Here is a 22,296-nt window from a genome sequence, read left to right as displayed (position 1 = left end):
GCACTTCCAGCTAAGAGTTACAGTATATGTGGGACCCATCTGTGCTGCTTGATTGGTAGAGCTACAACTCCTTATCTGAAACAACAGATAAAGTGGGTCATGAGATTTGAGCGCGTGGCTAGAGTAGTAAAATCTTAATGTTGTCATGAATGTCTTCTGCATTACTGATCCTTTTGATGGTACCACAAAAAAGCGAGGAAAAAGGCTTGTAAAGTTGGTGACATTGTATCCCATGTTGACTCTATGTAGTGTCATTATTTCATTCTTATTCTCTTTTTGTTTCTGTAGGAAAGGCAAAGACGTGCCCCCGTCCTTCAAGCATTTCTTTAGCAGTGCCGCATCTCTCACCTCCATCAACGTGTCAGGAACCAAGCTGCCACCAGAGGCTGTGAAGTGAGACGGCAATTCATTCATTCACTTTTAATGTGTCTGAGGGCCTCTTTCCAAATTCTCAGTGCCCATTTTGAAGCATAGATACCACCATTTAAATGCTGCTTGTCTCATCAGCCTACAATGACTAACTCTGAGTTTATTGTTTTCACTGAAAGTAGCATTACATAAATTATATAAAAAATATAGAATTTGAATGAAGGCCTTCTGGTCTAGTTTCTCCTTCCTTTTAAAATGATCTCATTTTTCATGTTTTGAATTATAAATTTGTATTTTTAACTGGATATAATGTCATTACCATAGAGCGCTCCTACTTGGTCTGGCCAGTAACCCAAGTGTGAAGGATGTCTCTCTAGACCTCAGCTGCTGTGAGGTAAGACACAGAGAGTGCAGTGCGTGCAGGGCAAGTAGGGAACTGGGAACTTTCATGGCACATTTGCAAAAATATATTTATTATTAAAATAACCATTTATTTACTAACCAACGAGACGAGCCATATTTAGCTGTAGTTTTGTTTCTGTAAGTGCGCTTGCAAGCTAACGTTTAAGAGCGATTTTTTTAGAATAGAATGCCTTTATTGTCACTATACAGTTGTACAATGAGATACTACTAAAAAAAGGCGCAATAAGATGATACTCGTCCAATGCGATCGGCTTTTTAGGATCCACTCAAAAACCATTTGACAGGCCAGTGATGCTGCAAAGAGGCTGCATGATGGAATACTTGGCAGACAACAGGGAGGGATAAAAGGCGGAGAGAGGAACAGTGAGAGGGAAGGGTGAAGTTTGAGTTGGGGATTTGGCATGTGGGGTCAGTTTCCAGCTGTAGTTGTTCTGCCGTAACTCTCAAACACACACATCAGCCTTCACCTTCCCCTGCTCAAAAAAGAGAAAAGACAGCTCTCTGCAGATTTATCCTGATCGCTAAAGATAACTCATAACAAATTACCCAGGAAACCCGAATCCAGATCCCCACAGAAACCTTCCCGAACCAAAGCTTTGTTGGGGGGAAATGACGCAAGCGTCCCTTTTCGATGCCTTAATGAACCGTTTGGTGGGGGCGGAGAGAATCTGTTGTCTGAGTGCGATCGCAGCATGCAAAATAAGGACTCCCCGCTGAGTGTGTTGCATGTGCAAATGTGTGTCTTTGATAAGTGAGTGTGTGGCCAGAAGAATGCTCATTAAGCATCTGTGTGTTTTGTTGTTGGTAATTGCTGGCTTGCTTTTGACATGCTGTTCTCTTCCTCTAACGCTTCTGTAAGCTTGGCCATTGTGTAAGTACTAATGTGCTCTTAATAATTAACACGTCATTCTTCCTTTTTTTTATGTGCACGTTTGGCTTTTTTTTCTCCTGCTGATCTTATGCTTAGTGGAGCTTTTTTTCCCCTCAACATTTTGCATTAATTAAAAGCTACAGTTGCTCTGAATGATCTGTGCAGCTATTTTAAAGAATGTACAATTTTATCATTAAGTCATAGTAAACTGGATGTGTGTTACTTGAAATAATCCTATGCAGATGTTTTGCATTTTGCAATAAAGGACATTTTAGGAGGTGCACAGAAGCTTAGATTTTTATTGTTTACTTGAATATATAGTTGAATTTCCTATGAAGAATGCAAGCCTTTGTGGAAGTACTGTGACCTTTTGTGTTCATATTTTCCAGTCACTGTGCAGGATTTGTTTGTGAAATTTCTAATTTCAGCAGATGCTTGGCAGTAAAATGAACATATTACCACAGTTTGTTTTCCTGTGCTTTCAGCTGCGGTCTGGAGGATCTCAGATCCTTGAAGGTTGTATTGCTGAGATCCCAAACATCTCCAGCCTGGATATCTCTGACAACGGTGAGATGCCGGTGATCATCCTTATTGTAATCTATATTTACTAATCTCAAAGCAGAGGTGTATTACGGTACAACATATACCTTTTATTTTCAGGATTAGACTCAGAGTTGTCCACTCTGCTTGTTTGGTTGGCCAAGAACCGGTCTATCAGACACCTCTCTCTGGGCAAGAACTTCAACAACATCAAATCCAAGTAAGGATGCAACAAAGGTGGAGATGGTGTTGAGCTGTTGTGCACAGCTTGGAGCTTGCGCTGAAGTCAAAGGGAAGGCCGGGATTAAGTTTTGCTCTATATCCTGACTTGATTCTGGGAATAAAACATTACAAGCAATCAAGAAATTAGGCAAGGGTTGAGTTTAAAAGCTCCAGTACAAATCATTGAAGCCTGGCTTTTCCTCTTAGCGACTGTTTGTCTACTACTTATTAGTATGCTGTGAACAACCAGATATGTAAACAGTTTGACACAAAAAGTCACTAGCCTGAAAAAATCATTTTAAATATTTTTTTGTTTGTATACTTTTTCTTCCTTCTACTTAGAAATCTCGCTCCAGTGTTGGACAGCTTGGTTCACCTGATTCAGGAGGAGGAGTCGGTGAGTTTTTCCATTTCTCTCTCTGTGTGGTCAGGAACCATGTGACAACAGAGAACATCTTAAATCCAGATATCACAGAAAGGAAGCCAGGGGCTGGAGCAAGTCACTGAATCTCCACCAGCTGTGCTCCAGCTGACCACTGACCTCATCAGTGGAGGGTTATGTTGATAGTTTTGGTACACAGATCAATCAAGACACAGTTCAGCACGGAAGTTATGCAAGTTGGTCTCAAATTTCTCAGAATTTCAGGGTCTCTGTTGCATTTTGTCATTACAGTACTAACCCTTGTTATTGCACACTGCAGATTTTAAACTGGTCATGCAAGCCTAGTATAAGTATGTCATTAAAAGAATTTATATGGTAAATATCCAACAACTGCCTAGCTTAACTTGGCATTATGGGTACAAAATTGGGGAAATCCCTGTTCTTTTAATCAACATAGTTCACCAGTTTATTGATGAACTGTTGCTATGACGCCACTATTTGCATCTCTTAGGCTTCAATCTCTCAGTCCTTTTTGTTTTTTCAAGCGTAGAAAGGGATGCCACTAGTAATTACTTTTGTAAGCACAGCATACTGATACTATCATTATATACTTCCCTTTGCCTGCACTTATTGGTTTACTTGCATCTTAATTGTCCCCTACTTTCTTTTGTGATCAGAGAACATGTTTAAGCCAGTTTTTATTTGCGGAAACGCAGAGATTTCGATCTTGTTTCGTATTTACAGAAGTTAAGCAAGAATTTTCTTCCGTGGCTATTCCAGTATAAACTTCTCTATTTATATTTTTTGTTTTTATTAAATGTTTTTAGTGAAACACGAGCGCATGAAGGCTGTAATTAATTCTCTGTGCTTCCCCAGAGAAGCTCTAATCAAGTAATCCTCTGCTTGAATAACCATGTTGACACTGGCCTTTCACACGGTCATCACCACACACACTGCAATTTATAGTCATTATCTCTAAATTTATCCCATGAATATGCCTTCTGAGTTTCATTAAAAGGAAATCCTTCATGTCAGAACAAACAGCCTTTGCTGTGCTGCCCCTGTTCGCTTTGTGAGCGCATTAACTGTTAGTTTGCTCTGTTTAAAGCTCTCTATATTTAGAGCTCGTTCCAAACACAGGAAACCATGAGACATGTTAATTTCATTGCCAAGATCAGTTATTAAAAGAAATAATGAAACCCTTCTCATCCAACAATAAGTCTCTTGTATTTGTGTTGCAGCTCATGGAATGAGCATGCGTGCAGGACCTTGACGTGACCACAGCTGGATATTTATTTGTAATATATAAATATTATATTCATAATTTGTACCCACTCTAATCACCTTTACCCTCTCTTGTCTCCCCACACACACCTTTTGCCCCTGTTAAATCTTGCCCTTCCCAGCCCCTCACCTCTCTGTCTCTAGCAGACTCCAGGCTCAAGAGTGACCTCACCATCGTTCTCAATGCTTTGGGCAGCAACTCCACGCTCACAAGGCTTGACATCAGTGGGAATGCAATGGGTGACATGGGGGCCAAAATGCTGGCAAAGGCGTTACAGATCAACTCCAAACTCAGGTAGCCATGCAGGGTTCAAAGACTGCGTCACATGATTGCCACTTTTTAAAACTGCTTGTTTTATACAGCTGAGGGGCTTCTAAGAGCTCCAGTATAAAAACAAACAAACTGTGATTTATGCAAAACTTGTCTAGTAGCATCTAATAATAAAGATATGGAGCTGGACATAGATCCACATTAACCCTAGAAAACTAATGCGCAGTTTTGTAACACCATCAGTAACATGATATACCCGATGAAACATATGTACTTTTCTCTTATTTCTCCTTATTCAGCATCTCATAATGGAAAATTAGGAAATTATTAACAATAAAATTCCCTAAAAAACTAAAAAGAACGAACGGAACTCGGAATGTCCCTTAGGGCCACCCATTTCTGGCACATGTAAAACTTGGAGGCACGATCTCCCTGCATCAATGACATTTTGTGATGGGGGAAGAATGACCGAATGACTATAATTTATTTATTTATTTATTTATTTTTGACTACATGAATTCCCCTGGAAATAACCACAAAGTGGTATTTATTCATCGCGTGGGTGAAAATCACCTGACATTGGTGTTCTGGAATTAATAAACCTGTGTAATTACTGCTGTATTAATAATGCAATAACTAAAAGAGGCCACAATATTTACAATGCACTATATATGAACTATTGTACAGTTATTTGTATTCAACAGTCCATATCTTATACTACTGTATATTGTTTTGACACAGATTTGGCCACTGTGCGGTTAAATACTCAAACAACTGTTGTCTGAACTTACACTGCATATTTATTTTATAGCTCTTTGCTTTTTCCCCCCTTTTTTTCTTTATAAAATCCCTACAAATGTTCTTTTTAATGCCTATGGGTAATCAGAAGATAGCAAGTAAAATCTTGTAAATCATCTTTGAGAATTAATGGCTTCCTCTGTTCGCGTCATACTGTGTGTTTGTTTTTGAGCAGGACTGTGATCTGGGATAAGAACAACACCAGCCCCCAGGGTCTGCAGGATGTAGCAGCCGCTCTGGAAAAGTAAGTAATGCTGTCCATACTTGTATATGTGAGTGTGTGGTTTAGCGTTGTCTGTTCAAAATTAAATCTTTACATGTATAGTGCTTCTATAATGCCTTTTTTTTCTTTCTTCTTTTACAGTGTGCAAGCTTTTGTGTATAACATGAAAACTGCTGAAGGAACGGATGTGTAGTTAGCTTTTGCAGCCCAGATGGGGGTTTTTTTCTTTGTGCAGAGCAGAAGGAAAGTCTGAGGTTTGTTTAGACAGGAAGCACGATAAGAGGAAGGAAGGCGCAGAGAGGAGAGAGTGACACATGCAGGGAATACTACAGAGACACGATGACATGAAAGTGTGCTGAGGGAAAGAAAGCATGATACATTAAGACACAAAAAAGTAGAAGTCAAAGCTAGACAAATCAGATTTTGTTTACCGTACCTTCCGATTGTGGATCTGGATGTTTGTGCGTGTGAATAAATTTGCTTCTGGGATGTGTAGGTACATCCACCTCTTTCCTCTTTTTCATCTCCTCTCTCTTTATCATATTCTCCCAGCAGCACATATCTTCATTTCCCCTCCGAGTCTCTGTGTTGTATTATTGAAAAAACAATTTCTTGTTTCTGATCTCCTTTCGATTCAGCAGTGCAGCATCGCTTGTCTTTGTTTCTTTGTTGCTCAATTCACCGTTTTCCTCCTGTGTACCATGCATTCTTTAAAGTTTTTTTCTCCAGATATTCAATACTGCAATATAACAGACAGTTGCAGGATGTATAAAAGTAAGTAATGCTGTCCAGTATTCAAAGTCTCTGTCTATAATGCAACAATGCAAGCTTTGTGTATAACATGCCAGCATATAAAAGCTATCCACGGGTCTCAGTGATTTATAGAAATTGTTCAGATAAGATCTATCTAGTCAAGACATGAGGCAGGAGAGCACACAGGTGATGATTCGGTGGGATCATCACCACATCTGAATAACAATCATTCATTCAGCCTTTGAGGTTAAAGATTATTCTAATCCCTTTGCTTTACCTTCATATCGCAACAGGTTTAGACACTACCAGTCAAAAGTTTGGACACACCTTCTCATTTATTGGTTTTCCTTTATGAAAACAATGAATTAACACATATAGAATTATGTAGTAAACAAAAAAGTGAGAAATAACTCAAAACATGTTTTATATTTGAGATTCTTCAAAATAGCCACCCTTTGCTTTGTTTACTGCTTTGTACACTCTTGGCATTTTCTCAAAGAGCTTCATGAGGCAGTCACCTGAAATGGTTTTCCAACATTCCTGAAGCAGTTCCCAGAGGTGCTGAGCACTTGTTGGCCCTTTTGCCTTTACTCCAGTCCATCTCACCCCAAACCATCTCGATTGGGTTTAAGTCAGGTGACTGTTTCAGTTTCAGTTTCAGTTTTATTTGTCATATGCAAGTTAGCACAGGGTCAACATTGCAATGAAATGTGTGGAGGCCAGGCCATGAATCCTGACACCTGTGAAGTAAAAACCATTTCAGGTGACATCATCACAAAGCTCACTGAGAGAAGGCCAAGGGTTTGCAGCACTGTCAACAAAGCAAAGGGTGGCTACTTTGAGGAATCTAAAATATAAGACATATTTAGAGTTATTTATTATTTTTTTTCTTTGCTACATAATTCCATATATCTTGCTTTATATATTTAATGTCTTCAGTTTGTATCTACAATGTAGAAAGTAGTAAAAATAAAGCAAAACCATTAAATGAGAAGGTGTGTCCAAACTTTTGACTGGTACTGTATATGTGCCTTTTTATCTTTGTTTTTCTGAATGTATGTCATGTGTGTAATTCTCACTTAGAGATCAGTGACCTGCTCAGGAGTACCAGTTTCTCTGCTGCACAGTGTGTCTCTAAATGCATCACTTTGCTTCTTCTTCATTTTGTTTTTCGTCTGTTTTTTTTATATCCATTAGGAACTTCACCATTCGTTTCATGCCCCTCCCCATCATCGATGCCTCCCAGGCTCTAAAGGCGAGCCCTGAGAAAACTGAGGATGCCTTACTAAAGGTACATGAAGAACTCCCTCTGTTTCCCACCTTTTAGAGACTTTTAGTCTTTAAAACATGCTGAATGCAATGGCATCAGTGAAGAAAAACATAGTGAATTAAACTGACACGGATTTGAATTATAATCTTTTATTTTAAGTTTACTATCATGACATCAGCTTTGTTTTCCCTCCATAGATTGAAACGTATTTGTACAGGAACCACGAAACAAGAAAATATCTTCAGGAACAGGCTTATCGGCTTCAGCAGGGCATCGTAACCACAACCACACAGCAGGTAAGTGAGTGAATGGAGATGGCGATTATTGTTAACTTTTTAATTATAGACCAAAAAAATAAATTGGATATAGCTGTACAAAAACACTGAATTGACAATCACACTGTAGCCTTCTGGAAAAAAGGTCTTGATTATATAACAGCTGGAAAACTCTATGGATCACTCAGTGTTTTTAATTTTCTTTGTGTCCGAGAGTTTACTTGAGTTTTTCATCTTGGTACTTTTGTTGGATGCTTTTTCTTTGTCCTCTCTTGGAAATATCTTGCTCCTATTTTTATTTTTTTGTCTGGGTTGTGGGAGACGCAGTCTAAGCAGACCCTCAGACCTCCCTCTCACTAATCACCTCCTCCAGCTCTTGTAGGGAGAAACCAATCCCCAGTCTCATTCCTCCATTCTCTATCGAAAGCTTGTGACCACAGGTGAGGGTAGGAATCTAGATCGGCCAATAAACTGAGAGCTTCACTTTGTGTTCTCTCTTCACCATGATGGACCTGTACAGTGTCCACATCACTCCTGACTCCATGAAAATCCATCTGTCAGTCTCCTGCTTTACTCTTCCTTCACTTGTGAGCAAGACCCCAAGAAACTTAAACTCTTCCACTCTGAACTTGAGTTACTATTTAATATTAAATATATTGGTGTAGTGATATAACACGGAGTGTCTTTGCCCCAAGTTATACTAAATTGAGTCTGGAACCTCCTCTGCTGAGCATTTTACATGTTGTATGACACACAAAAACAGTCATCGTTTGTTGTTTTTGTTTTCCAGATGATTGACAGGATTTGTGTTAAAGTCCAGGACCACCTCAACTCTCTGAGGAACTCTGAGACGGACGCCATCTTGGAGGATGTCAGGTCAGCGGAGAGCCTCATCAAAGATGCCAGGAATTCAAAAACGGTGAGGAGACAGCTGAAGGGGTCAGATTCTTTATTATCACCAAAGGGGCAATTTGTTGTACAGTCGCCAGAAAACACACAAACATCAAGCAGTAAATAGTCAGCAAATATACAAAATCGCTACATTATGTAAAATTACAATTAAGAAGATATTCAAAAAATCAACGGCAGCTGGGACAAAGCAGTTCTTGAGTCTATTTGTCCTTCACATACAGTTTCTGAAACCAGACGGAAGCAACTGGATGTCCTTTGATAAGAGAAAGCTAAGATCAGCCAGGATAAACTGGGCCTTCTTCAATATCCTAAACTTGTGCTTAGTCACACCTGCAAATTTGCTGCACACTGTAACTGTACACTGAAGTCTCTAAGAACAGATTTGATAAAAACTGGTTACTGGTTAAAGTTTTAATGTTTTAAATGCACAAAGGCATAAAGAGGAGAAGCATTATTTGTACTGTAGACACTGGATTGTTGATGGATAAATTAAGTCATGGTTTGTATCAGCAAATCTTTAATGCTTACTTTCAGTGTGCAGAAGTCCAGACCATAGTGAAGTCTGTCAGAAACTTATATACTCTTTTATGCAAGAGATTTAAATTTTCTTCCTACATTTGTTCTATATCATCATATTCATTCTACTTATTTTGTTAGTTTTTTTCTTACTGGAAAACTGGTATGTTTGTCTTAAATAATATGCAAAAGAAGTATTCAAAATGAACTCAAATTTTCAATTTCACCAAATATCCTGCATCATAAAAGATTTCAAGGTGTATTTGTCAGCTTCTATAGACCCATACCAGGCATAACATTATGACCACCTGCCCAGTATAGTGCTGGTCCCCCTTTTGCATTCAATGGGTCCCCAATCTGAGCTACAGTAGCTCGTCTGTTGGATCAAACATGCGAGCCGTCCTTTTCTGTGGAGAGTCCTTTTGTGCATCAGTGAGCCTTGGCTGCTCACTGCTGTTCCCTCTTTGGACCACTTTTGATAATAGTGCAGAGAATAGCTCACAGGAGCTGAGGTTTTTGAGATGCACTGACCCATCACAGTTTGGCCCTCATCAAACTTGCTCAGATCTTTAAGTTTGCCCATTTTTTCCTGTTCCTAATACATCAACTTTAAAGGGACAAAATGTTTCACCTTCTCAGCCCACCCACTAACAGGTGCCATGATGAAGTGTTATCCACTTCACTCCATTAGTGTTATGCCTGATTGGCCCTGTACTGTTATGCCCTGTACTAATATATTAACACACATACGCAAACTCTGTCTTATTGTCAGTGTTTTATTATATTGTATTTGTTCCATTTGAATTTAGACTTCTACAATGAATTTAGTAATACAGTGTGGATAGTTTATACTGTTGCAGTAATACAGAGAAGTTTAAAAATTTAGAGCAAAAATGAAATCAGCCATATTGAAATGCCTATGTTTAATGTCTCCTTGTGCGCCTTCCTGTCGTGTTTTTAGCTGCTTCCCAACCTCTACCACCTCGGATCAGCTTCCAGAGAGGAGGTGAACAGTTCTTCAGTAGGCCCAATTCAGGAGAAACTGGAGTCTATGGCCGGGGAGGTGACTGCTGTCATGGACCAACAGCTGCAGGTTGGGCCTTAACGTTCATAGATTAGTAAAGTCTGTGAAATTGCATTTTAAATGTAGGCTCATGAGATCAGTATGACAGCCTGTCATCCAGGAGTTTAATCAGATCCATCATCACATCCTTTTCCTCCCTGCTGTCTCTTTAGACGCTGTTGGAGTCCATGGTGGATGCAGCAGAGTCACTGTGTCCTCATGTGATGAAGAGGAGTAATCTTCGAGTAGAGCTGATGAAGGCCAGCTCAGCTAGGATGGTTGTACCTAAAAGCTTTGTTAGCAAAACCCTTCTGGAGCAGTCCGGGGTGGATATCATCAACAAGATCAGGTGTGTCTGAGGCTTCATAGTTTAAGCATTTAAGTCTGTTGTGACCTCACAGCTCCCCTCACACTCTTTGCTTGACCCGCCCTCTCTCTCTATGGCAGTGAGGTGAAGCTGAGTCTAGCGTCCTTTCTGTCCGATCGCATCGTCGATGAGATTTTGGAGGCTCTTTCCACGTCACAGCACGTGCTGGTAAGATTAGAATCGACTGTTTTGTATTCATTAATTAACAATGGAATGAAAAGTAAATGTTGATTTGAAATGATTTAGTATTTTCTCCCCTATTGATCTTGTCTCATCCCGACTCTTCACCCCTTCTGTTTGCTTGCCTTTCAACAACTTTCCTTCTTCTCTTTACATCTTTTGTCTCTCTTGCACGCTATGTCATTGGTTTTTCTTCTCACCGGTCGTCTCAGGCGGATCATCTGGTACGTCGAGGTCGCCCCTTGGTGCAGCAGGAGTCGGTGGACCTGGATGTGCCGGAGGAAAAGATTCCAAAACGGGCATCGGCCGAGATACTAGAGGCTGAGAGGCTTGAGGATTTGGAAACATGTATGGTAGGTTATGGTGGGCAGGAGGTGTTGGTGTGTGTATATGGAGCTGTATTTAATCAGAATTAACAGCTGACCTAACTAAGCAAAGGGAGGCAGCGGTTCTTGATCACAGTTAGCTGTAGCTCACAAACACACCTGCCTTAAATTTAACCTCTACCTAAAAAATTAGCTCTCGTCATCGTCATCGTCATCGTCGATCATCATCAATTCTAGCACAGACTGAAAAACTGGAACTTGAACTTTTTCCAAAATGCTAACAGCACTCTCGGCTGTTATTGGCTTATTTTTAATGCAGGTGAGTAAATAGTGGCTACAAAACTAGGCTGGAGCTCACTACCAGCAGTGCAATATTTATTATTTCTCCCAGTCAAACTAGAACAGAAGCAAGTGAAAACAGTCTTTTATAGGCCTCGAGTTAAGAGGTGAAATATTTAGCAGTGTCCGGTTTTTCTGTTGGCAAAACAAAGATGATAACTGTAATCATCTGGCAGAAAAGTGTTGGTGCATCCTGCTGTGGGGAAAAAAGCAGCAAGTCCTTCTGTCCTCTGTGTCTTCCTGTGCTTCCGTAGTTATCTCCACGTTTTTTTCTTCTTCTTCTTCTTCTTCTTCTTAAATCTTTCCCCTGCCTCCCTCTCCTTCCTCCTTTGCTTTCTTTCATTTTCCTCGGTTGTTCTTCGTGTTGTCTTCCTTTCTCTTCAATCTTTTCCTCTTTTCCTTCTTCTCTTTTCCTCCTTTGCTCCATGGAGATTCTGTGCTGCACCAGTGTAAGTAATAGTGGACTGCCTCGCTCGATTCTCGTTTCTGTCCACTTTTCTTTGCTCTCACTGTTCTTTTCCTTGTCCCTCACTCTCCCCTGTGCATGCCTGCTATATCACTAGGTTCTTTTACAATTTGGTGTATGAAGAGTATTTCCTTAAAAAGAAGCAGTAGAGCTTCCCTCATCCTGCCACTGTGTTTAAGGATAAATAATAAAGATAACATTTCAAACCCCTTTAAACTTCTAGAGATTTGGCAGATTAACCAGTTGATACTTTGGTTTGTTAACTAAGAGTATGAGCTCCTAGTCTGAAGAAAACTGGCCTACATCATTATTATTATTATTTTCTTTAAAATATGTTCTAAATTAAATATACATTTAGTTATTGGAGATCCGATATATTTTTGTGGCACTGAGATACGAGTAAATAAAAGCAGCAGTCAAGACTTCGGAGAAGGGGTGGACAACAAATTTATTAAAGGGCCACATAAGACTCTGGGATTGTTGTGAAGGGCTGCAGCAATAAGCTGAACTCAGTTCTGCCCAATATTAATTTTTATCTCTTTATAAGCTTGATGGTTAAAGACAGGAAGCTATATTATCTGTTATTGAGTTTCAACGTTAAGGAATTAGAAATATAAGCTGTGGAAAACATTATGTTAACGGCTCAGTTGTGTCGCGTTATGACAGATATGCTGTTTGTTCTTTTGTTCACTCTTTTTGTACTTGCACACAGTTGTTGCTTACGTGGTTTTAAAATCTTCAGCACTCATCCACTCGTCACTTATAGAAAATAAAGTTTTCATTTTAGTTCACAGTTGCTACAAGTGTAACTTTTCCTCCTGCAGATGACTCCGAAATCCAAAAGGAAGAGTATCCACAGCAGGATGCTGCGACCAGTGTCTCGTGCCTTTGGTTAGTACTTCATATTTCTCAGTTTACATGTTATAACACCACGTTCTCTTAAAATGAATGTATCATGCCGTCTTGCTGCTTTAGGCTATACAAGGCAGAATAATTCTAGTTTTGTAGTTGGATTAATTTTTTTATTGACTTTTTGTGATTGTTATTTCCAGAGCTTGTTTAGTTTTTATTGGTTGAAAATCTTTAGTTTTAGTTTAATTTGTGTTAGTTTTAGTGTTTGTTTTTTAGTGTTGTTTTTTCCTTTTTTTAAAGACAATTTTCCAAGTTCCCAAAATCATTTCATGTTGTTAACGTTTCATAAAAGTCTAGTTTTTATTTTTTTTATTATAGTTAATAATAACTTTTTTCATACCTAGTTTGAGTTTTTCAGTTTGTAGTTTTAGTTAACTGTAATAACTTTGATAAGAAGTTGACTTGATGGGTTTTTATTTTTTATTTCTCCTTATTTGATCCTTTAAAATTACAAACCTACAGAGATGGAGTTTGACCTGGACAAAGCCCTAGAAGATGTCCCGATCCATGTGGAGGACACTTCAACTTCATCTCACACTCCATCTACTCCATCTATGGTGCTGTCCAAACTGGAGCCATGTCCCACAGGTGTGATGGTGGAGCTTCCATCTGAGGAAGAAAAAAAGCTCCAGCACTTCACCAAACTCCGACCTCGGAGAAACAAAAAGACACATTCCAGCAAAGTACCAGTGAGTGATCAAGATGGGTTTCTCAAGTTTACTTCAAGGCATTAGTGAGCTTACATTTGTCTCAAAATAAAGTTAAACATATAAGACCTCTTTAGATATAGTCCAGTACAGTTGATCTGCTTTTTGTCAGATGGTCCAGAAAATCTTTTTTCTTTCAGCAAATCAGCAGCACTCCATCTCAAGATGGGGAACAGAACGGCCTCATGGGAAGGGTGGACGAGGGTGTAGATGAGTTCTTCTCTAAAAAAGTCACCAAGATGGATTCCAAGTAAGGACTGTACTCTTGTCTCTTTATTTTTTTATCCACTGAATACATAAATTGAAATGGGCTTTATCTTGTCATTTCTAATACTTGTCTCTTATTAAGTCTTTCTCCCATGTGTCCCTTTGTCTGTTGCGTCTTTTCTCAGACGTTCCCTGAAGAGTTCAGAATCTCAAGATGGCGAGAAGAAAAAGAAAGGAGGATTTCTAAATCTCATCAAACGATCCTCTAAATCGGATAAATCGGATAAATCAGACAAACTGGATAAGTCTGAGAAAATCCAGGCCACTTTAACATCCTCAGGTCCATCACCCTCTGCACAGGCATCCGTCATCCCAGAGGAGCCTTCCTCACCGAAGGTTGCAGTTAAGAGCCCGGCACCTGAGCCGAAGTCGAGGTGAAGATGAAGACTAAAGCAGAATTTATTATTTTTTTTTATTCCTCTGTAACCACTTCCAGCTTTTTTGACAATATTTCTGTCTCCACCACAGAGACGCCTCCAGTCGCTCACAGCCCACAGACTACAGCAGCAGCTCAGACCGCTCAGAGGAGCTGAGGACACCAGACTCCATGGACGAACCCTGGGAGGGTTCAGATGGCAGGGGGAGTCCTCAGGGAGGCAAGCGGTATCCTGGTGTGCAGATGATGGGCAGCGGCCTCCTAGCAGAGATGAAAGCCAAGCACGAAAGAAGAGCATACAAGGTAAAGTGATGCCATTTAAAAACAAAGAAACCACACAAAGAACAAGTAAATGAAAATGGGGCACAGCAATATGTATGATGGGTCTTTTTCAAAGATGAAGACTCGAGACAAATCCACAAATCCAAAAAGACTTAAACTCTGCAGTTCTGTCGCACATAAACAAACTTAATTTATTGAGTAAAAAGTCTTTGAGTTAAGAATGTATTTCAGAGCAGTCACACACATAATCATGCCAAACTAATCCTGCAAACATCCTACTGGTCTGCTTATTTCTTTGATTGGTGATATAATGAAGTGGTTTAAAGTTGGTTTATGTGTTTGGGCTTTTAAATGGGTAGAGAAGCACACAGGGATCAAAATGTGTTAAAATATATTTACACATTCCAGGAATTGAAGTCATTGTCTATGCTAATTGTTTGTCTATAAATGTATACACACATGCACACACATTTTATTTTTTCTGTATTTGGATTAGAAAGCCCTTCGATTCCTCCTCCTCCTCTTCCACCTTCACCTCCTTCTCACCCTCACCCCTGACACTCACGACTCACTCCACCCTGGGTTCAAGCCCAGTCTCTGAAGTTGAGCTAAAGATACTGCCTTAATAAGCGACGCAATAAAAGAAGATGAATATTTTTTTAAATGGGACTTTCCTGCCCTGTCACACTTCATTTAGTGGATTTCTTTTTTGTCTCACCTGGGCCATTTTCACAGCTTTTATTTTTTCTCCTTCCTCTTGGTATACCCTCATTTCTTGTCAAAACACGGCCTACTTTTTTTTCTCCTTTCATATTCGAGCAGTGAGAATTTTTTTTAATTTGTTTTTGAATGTAAAGCAATTCGTCCTTGTGGCTAATTATTGCTCTGTAGGTGGGTGGGGCCCTTACGTGGGATCAGTTTTGGTATTAGATGCAAATGGGTCGTTCTTAGCTTGTGAAAATAATACGCAGTTTATTTTTTCTAATATTGTGTTATTTAAGATTTCAGAAGTTTATTAAAAAAAACGTCTTTTTTAGCAGATAAATGGAAAAATAAGATACCCATAAACTGTAGTTTTAATAAGTTCAGGGGATCCTGATCAGTCAATCAAAGATATCCCAGTACACCCTTGCTGGTGGTGCTTTTTTAAAAACAGCATATTTGGAGTCAAAGCACTCTAGGTTATGAGCTTCCACTTGTCAAAGCTCCTTTATTCAACAGTCACTAAGTGTGACTTCCCCGCTGGGAGGATGTGTAAAATAAGAAGCACTGAAAATCACAGGCATGCAAGGACCCCGATGACCTCAGGCTGCTCACAGCACCTGACAACATGTTGACATAAAAACACAAACAAGCCTCTCTCTGCCAGAGGGCAAGGTGAGAGTAGCAGGAATGGAAACAAGTGCAAATTTGAAGTGATGGAAGCATGAAATCAAGACGAAAAAGAAGGCTGATTTTATTTTTTTCTGTCATGACTCACAGCATGACATAAATGCTGTGAATATTCTACCTACATAGATTTCCCAGCCATACAAGTGCTCTCATTTCCCACACGTCCGTCTGCTTTCTCCACTCTGACATATTTATTTCCCCTGGTGCGTATTAAAAATAGAAAAGGAAAAAAGAGAAAAATAGAAAACGGGAAAAAAATATATTTGATTCAAAGGGGGAAGAATTAGTGTGGCAACACCAGGGATTAAACTAAAAGTTTGTGCACCGAGAGGTTTGTGGCATTTGCAGCATTCGGAGGTTTCTGGGTCTTGTACCCTTGTATCAGTAGCACTAAAGCTTCTGCTTTACGCCGCTTCTGGTTGGCTTCCTGGTGTGTGTATGGTTGAAACTGAAAAACTACAATTGCATCTGTGCACTTGAGCATGATCTAAAACTATTCAGCTGTTTTGTGTAGTGATCCAGTGTTTATTTGGTTTTTTTCGTCTGCTCTAGTCTTCCAGCCCTGACAGACCTGACAGCAATACAACAGGTGAGCTGTTTTCTTCTTGATATGCCTGAAACTTTAGAGGAGAAAATGCAAGAATCTTTTTGATGTTTCCAGTACAATAAAACAATAAAAATCAGATTTTTCTTTTTCATTGTTACGCGTGTAAAACAGCCAAGCCTCAACCCACCACTCCAGAAAGCAGGTCTCCCGGTGGTTCCGTTAACAAGCCCGACCCTGCTTCTCCAGAGAAGACCTCACCACGCGGTGAGACTAAGCCCGAGCCAGCTCCTCGTCTCAGAGCTACGTCTTCCTCGAGTTCCCCGGGGGGACCAGTAAGTCCCAAACCACCGGTGCCACAGGGAGCAAAGCCTGCTCTGGCTGCTCGACCCACAATCCCGCAGAAGCCGAGGCCCACGAATAGCAGCAGGAGCATAGGTACTGTCATACTCTGGGTTTGAGTAGGTGGTCATGCAGAACTGATTTCTGTTACAGTGATTTTTTTTTTCTTTTCGAACAAAATCTGCGATGCATGTTTTATTTTGTTAGGTATGTATCCATACTTAATGCTTAAAGATTGTTTTCTCTTCTCTTCTCTTGTTTTGTTTTTTCTTCACATAGATGAGAGCTCAGATTCCACCAGCAGTGGCAGTGTGTCTCATAAATCCACAGTTCTTCCTCCAACACTGAAGAGGGTGCTATCGGAAAAAGGCAAGGAGGGAGTCTCCACCAACAAAACCACTCAGGAAGGTAAGTTTCTCCTATTTTGTTCATGTTAACACATTAAAGAAAATAGATTTTGAGCCTCACTGAAAATGCAGTGAACTGTCAGTCATCCCCTTATAAATACATCAGCTGTTACTTTTTTGTCTCCTCGTGAAGTTGGACAGACTGGTGGATGTTTGATCTCGCTGTCAGGATCTGACACGGTGTTTGCTTCCCCTGCGGTCTCGTATTTGTTATCGTACCGTGGAGGCCGCTGCTGTATTTTCTACGAAGTGACAGATGTGACACTGACAGATTCAGGTCACCGCTCTCACAAGGCTCTCACTGCCTTTGATCTACTATCTATTATGTAACACGTATACATTATTATTAATGTGAGAGTTTGTATTTGAAACCCTGGTCCACTGGCCAATCTTCAAGTGACCTTTGACAAAAGTTTTCGTTTCAAACATGAATATTGGTTGGATCCCAACATTTAAAACTTAAAGCACTGCCTTTATATTCCTTATGATGATTGAAAATTCAACTTTATATGAAAAAAGTAAATGAAATGCAATATCACAGAATGAAATAACTCGGAAAGGTTCCAGAGTTACCTAAAGGAGGAGCTCGGTTAAATACTCACTTAAAAAGTCATTAATTTGAATGTAAATATGATACAAGAAGGAGCTGAAATGTAATCCCTGTTGTTATCTGTTCCTGATGGAGGAATCCACACAGTGTGTTAATTCAAACTACATTTAAAAAGCAATGTTAACTTCTGCTCAGATTAAAGTCCCTGTTCACCAGAAGCCTGAAGCCACTGTGGTCCAGTAAGCATGAGTGGGGCAGCATCTCATGTCACCACATCAGACTACAGACCGTCTTCCCCCTGGTCTCAGTTATCTCACTGAGCTTGCCCATATTACTGTCCAAACACCTCACGTTCCCCATGATGATCACTCAACAGCTCGCCTCTGAAACTCTGCACTTTCCTCCGGTTCTCATCTGGGATCCCCGGCCTCGCTCCAGGCACTACAGTTGTCAGTGTGATCAGCTGGTCAATGTAGTGCAAAGTAAAACCACTAGTAAAGTTTAAAAAATTTAATTTTGCAAGATTTCAGAAGTAAAAAGTTGCCATTTTGACTCAAGATAATGATCACAATAAGCAAGAAAAATTAACTTCATGCAGGCTGCCACTCAGAATAAGTGGTGTGAGTTTGGAGTGAGATTCTTTTTGAAAGTAGATAAAAAGTACAGCTCCTGACGTATGCTAAAACTACAAAGACGGGATCAAAGCCAATATTCAAACTGTGGAAAGATTCATCTCAACCCCTGAAGTTAGTTTATGTATTATTAACTGAGTGTAAGGCTGCCGTTGAGAATATTTAAAATATTGCAATTTTCTCTCCTTTTTTAATGGAACATATGGAACGCCACTTCTTTCATTCCCGTAGGACCACAGAGCTAAAAAAACAAAAACTAAAAAAATTCATTGCTTGTGCCCTCATTTATGTTTTATTTTGGGGGGGTTTCTATAAAATAACTGAAAGAAGTTGACAACAGTCATATGACCTCTCAACCAACCAATCATATGCCATAGTGCTGAATCTTACTATTCAAAATCCACAGTCACAATGGTCTGTTGCCAGTTTAGAAATGTGGTTAAAGAAGCTAACTATGCTTCTGCTTGAGGCTCTGGGCTAAAAGGTCCAAACATAAATAGATAAAATGTTACAAGTTCTCTTGATTTAATTTTATTTTCGCTTTCCTTTCATAGTCTTATAACTTAATAACATCATTATTACAGCAGCAAACATGGTTATTCTTTCCATTATCCTGATGTTCAAAAATAATCATAATATAGAAAGAGAATCAGGGTGAAAATAAGCAGCCATCAGTCTTCGTGGGTTAGTCACTAAACAATAAAAAAAATGTTATTCTTATTATTGTTTTAAATTTTCTTCTCTTTCTTGCTTCATTATTTCTTCTCCTTTTATCTCCACCAGTGAGATCTATGTTGGACTCTGTTCAGCGATCCAGCCCTCTCAGCACCAACTCTGAAGATCACGGCTCCTCCAAGACCAAGGACCAAAGTGCAAACTCAGACAAGGACAAAGCAGCAGGCAAGAAGTCCTCAGACTCTGGGGAGGAGGCAGACAAAGACTTTATTTTGATATAAGTAAAACAAACTGACGTAAAACGCCTGTTGACAAGCTTCAGATTTACAGTTAATGAAGGAAGCCCCACAGGGCAGCAAACCTACCTGTTGTTTCTTTTGTGTTAGAGCTTGTACCTGTAGGTCCTGTCTGACTGCAAAGTACAACAATCATATTTGGTTTGTAGGAAAACCTGCAGTAGTTTATAAAAAGAAAACCTCTTAATTTAATTATGTTTAATGATGGGTTTTAACTCCTTGGTTATCTAACCTAACCCAAATACTTTACTATGTCGCAAAAGAGCTTCCTTCTCACAGACAGCCTTCTCTCTCCTCTCTAGATCATGCTCTTGATCCCTGCTTTCAGGTAAAAATCTCATGTCTGGAACCTAAATAGAAATCTTAAGTTTTCAAACCACTAAAAATCATGCATGACATTTATACAAAAAAGCAGAGAGACTGTGAAAGTGTGTGTACGTGTAAAATCTTTAACTTGAGTCTTTCTACTGTCAGTTGCCATAGCTCGTCTCCGAAGGACCAAACACACAATACCACTCACGTCAGGATTACTGTACTTTACCCCTACAACCAGACCAGGACTCAATGGCATTTGTTTTTTTCAATATATTTTTACAGATTTTGGTATATACTAATCTTCAGCATGTGCAAAGGACTTTTTGGGGACTTCAAAGGTGCCTGAATCCATTATGCAATTCGTGTTTTTTTACAGGAATATACAGGTTTCAGCTGAGACTCTCAGCAACGACAGAACTCAGATATATTTGATGTACTTTGGCTTACAGTACGGCTGAGTTACTCAGAGGGGACTAGCCAGACTCTTCACTGCAGGACTGAGGGATAGCTGTAAATCAGTGTAGGGCAAACACACCACCTGGACTCAAGTTATACTCACTGCAAGAGCTGGAGTGACCGTGTGATGTGTTTAACTTTAACTTTATTGATAATCAGTATGGCTTCAGCACTGTTAAATAATACTGTTCTCTGTACGTAAACACTGTGGAAAAATATCTTATTAGCTGTTTTCAGGGGAGGATACCACTAAAGTGCAACACAGAGTTTGATTTTATACATTTTGGCCAAATTTCTGTGTTTATAACAAAATTTAATTCTTACTAAGTGTTTCTGAAAACAAATTGGAGCCTTTAGTCGAAATGTTGAGACTCTGTATTGCTCTTAAAGATAAAGAGGGCTCCTCCCTTCCAAAAACAGACTAATGTTATTCATTGAGTAATATTGACATTCCTCCAAAAGAAAAGCCCAGGCCTTGAAAATAACCTCATGAGTTTGTCCTTTGTGTAAAAGCAGGATACAGGAAGGAAATCCAGCCTTCAGACACTCTTCTTCCTCAGCATCTTCCAAATTTAGTTCACTTTTACTTTCCACACAGGACGGGGAAAAAAAACCTCAAGCCATTAGGTGGCAATCATAATGCTTAAATTCAAAAAGCAAGCAGTGCCTAAAGTGAAAGTGAACTGAAGGTAGCAGTATTTTGACCACGTGGACCTTCGGGCTGTTTTGTACATACCATTTTCAGGATCTGACTGAGTCACATTAGCTCGGGTCTCAGGCCAAATTCTTCGGATTTCTCTCTTCTAAGAACAAGCAGTGACCTTTTCACACTGATACAGTTTGCAAACTTTCTCAAATATATGGTGCTTTTGAAGTCAATAATCTTCAGAATTGAAAAAAGAAAACAGTGAAAGGGGCAAAGGATTTGTGGGCAGCTCATCTCTCCATCTGCGCATGAGTCTGGGTTTTTTGATACTGGACCGTGCAATTTCACAGATGTTGCATAAATGGTTTGATATCCCACTCATGCCACCTCGGTTTTTATGTGGCCGATATGCTTCAGTCAACCCACTCTTCCTGGATGTGATGCTGCACTGTGTTGCCAGTTCAGTCTTAAACAGATGCCTCTGTTTTTATTTCGAGCTCTGCAGTCACTCGGTATGACACAATGTCAGCATCACACTCTATAAACACCGGTATGCAAAATCCAATCTTTTATATCACATTAACTACTTATTCTGCAGGTCGAGCTGCGCTCTATTGTCATTTTGATATGTGCGCTCCAGATTGGTTCGTCATGAACAGTGTGAAAGGGCCACGGCTTGTATTTATGTTACTGTGCAAGAGCCTAATTCAAGTCAGGGCCAAAGGTCTTACTGGTGCACCTTTTCCATATATTATGGTGTCTTCTGATGTCTTTTTTCTAGGGTTAGGTTTTGCTTCTTTGTCTATAATCATGGACTTGAAATAACAACGTCTCTGCTGTATATAGTCTTGTCCCTAAGAGCTGCTTTTAATTTTCAACACTCAAACTTCACTTTTTGTGTCAAAGGTGTTCACGCCTATCTAAAACAAACAAAAACAAAAAAAGCACTACTTTGCAATATGCTGCAAGGAAATGATCCGGACATCTGTGGTATCGCGTGAAAGATAGTTTCCAGTTTCCTTCCAAACTTGAGTGTCCACATTGTTTCAGTTGGTGGGAGAAACATGAAAATAACCCGTAGCATTAAGTTTAGACCTCGGTGTCTACGTGTGTGACTGCATGATGTGACTGTGAGTTGTACTGTATGTATATATGTGCTTTCAAACATGTAGGTGTGTGTATATATGTATGTGTAACATATGCACGTGTAATATACTTACATATGATATAGCCACACACCTATGTGACCACAGCGAATCCTATATTGTTTTGGTACTAAGTACACTTCTATACTAGGGATTTGTTTGTAACTTATTTGGAATAATAAAAAAAAATTAAAAAAGCAAACGGTGGCCGGTGATGTCCTGATCATTTGTTGGTTTTCCTCTCACTTGTTTATAAATGTAGAAATGAATTCTTTGTACGTAATTATTTATTAAACGTAATCACTTTAGGTTTACTTTGATTGTTAATGCACTGCAATGTGTTTCTTTCCTTCTGTCATTAATACATCACTTGTTCTGTTTGGACATGGTTAAATATGTTCCACTAAGTCTGATGATGGGCATTTCTTCATGCAATTAATACTGATTAAAATAATTTTACAGGCTATAACATTTGTCATGTTGTGTTTTATCTGTGTAAAGT

The 22,296-nt window shown here is 39.5% G+C and overlaps 1 protein-coding gene across 1 annotated transcript in view; it reads left to right on the top strand.

Moving 5' to 3' along the window:
• The window catches only part of LOC116329793 (F-actin-uncapping protein LRRC16A), a 66,863-nt gene extending 44,603 nt beyond the window's left edge, over positions 1–22,260 (top strand). The window contains exons 16-38 of the mRNA XM_031751881.2: positions 289–393; positions 694–763; positions 2,149–2,230; positions 2,324–2,423; positions 2,768–2,822; positions 4,214–4,386; positions 5,336–5,404; positions 7,334–7,427; positions 7,604–7,702; positions 8,472–8,600; positions 10,071–10,202; positions 10,346–10,521; positions 10,620–10,707; positions 10,932–11,072; positions 12,675–12,741; positions 13,225–13,451; positions 13,610–13,719; positions 13,862–14,110; positions 14,205–14,415; positions 16,339–16,375; positions 16,505–16,768; positions 16,952–17,080; positions 19,045–22,260. Coding sequence (XP_031607741.1) covers positions 289–393; positions 694–763; positions 2,149–2,230; positions 2,324–2,423; positions 2,768–2,822; positions 4,214–4,386; positions 5,336–5,404; positions 7,334–7,427; positions 7,604–7,702; positions 8,472–8,600; positions 10,071–10,202; positions 10,346–10,521; positions 10,620–10,707; positions 10,932–11,072; positions 12,675–12,741; positions 13,225–13,451; positions 13,610–13,719; positions 13,862–14,110; positions 14,205–14,415; positions 16,339–16,375; positions 16,505–16,768; positions 16,952–17,080; positions 19,045–19,217 — 2,980 coding nt within the window. The 3' untranslated portion in view covers positions 19,218–22,260. The remainder of the gene's footprint in view (positions 1–288; positions 394–693; positions 764–2,148; positions 2,231–2,323; positions 2,424–2,767; positions 2,823–4,213; positions 4,387–5,335; positions 5,405–7,333; positions 7,428–7,603; positions 7,703–8,471; positions 8,601–10,070; positions 10,203–10,345; positions 10,522–10,619; positions 10,708–10,931; positions 11,073–12,674; positions 12,742–13,224; positions 13,452–13,609; positions 13,720–13,861; positions 14,111–14,204; positions 14,416–16,338; positions 16,376–16,504; positions 16,769–16,951; positions 17,081–19,044) is intronic.
• Positions 22,261–22,296: the final 36 nt, after the last annotated feature.

Source organism: Oreochromis aureus, linkage group 11, assembly GCF_013358895.1.
Source record: "Oreochromis aureus strain Israel breed Guangdong linkage group 11, ZZ_aureus, whole genome shotgun sequence".
NCBI lineage: Eukaryota > Metazoa > Chordata > Actinopteri > Cichliformes > Cichlidae > Oreochromis > Oreochromis aureus.
Note: the sequence above shows the minus strand (reverse complement) of the source record. Positions and strands in the feature narration are given on the sequence as shown.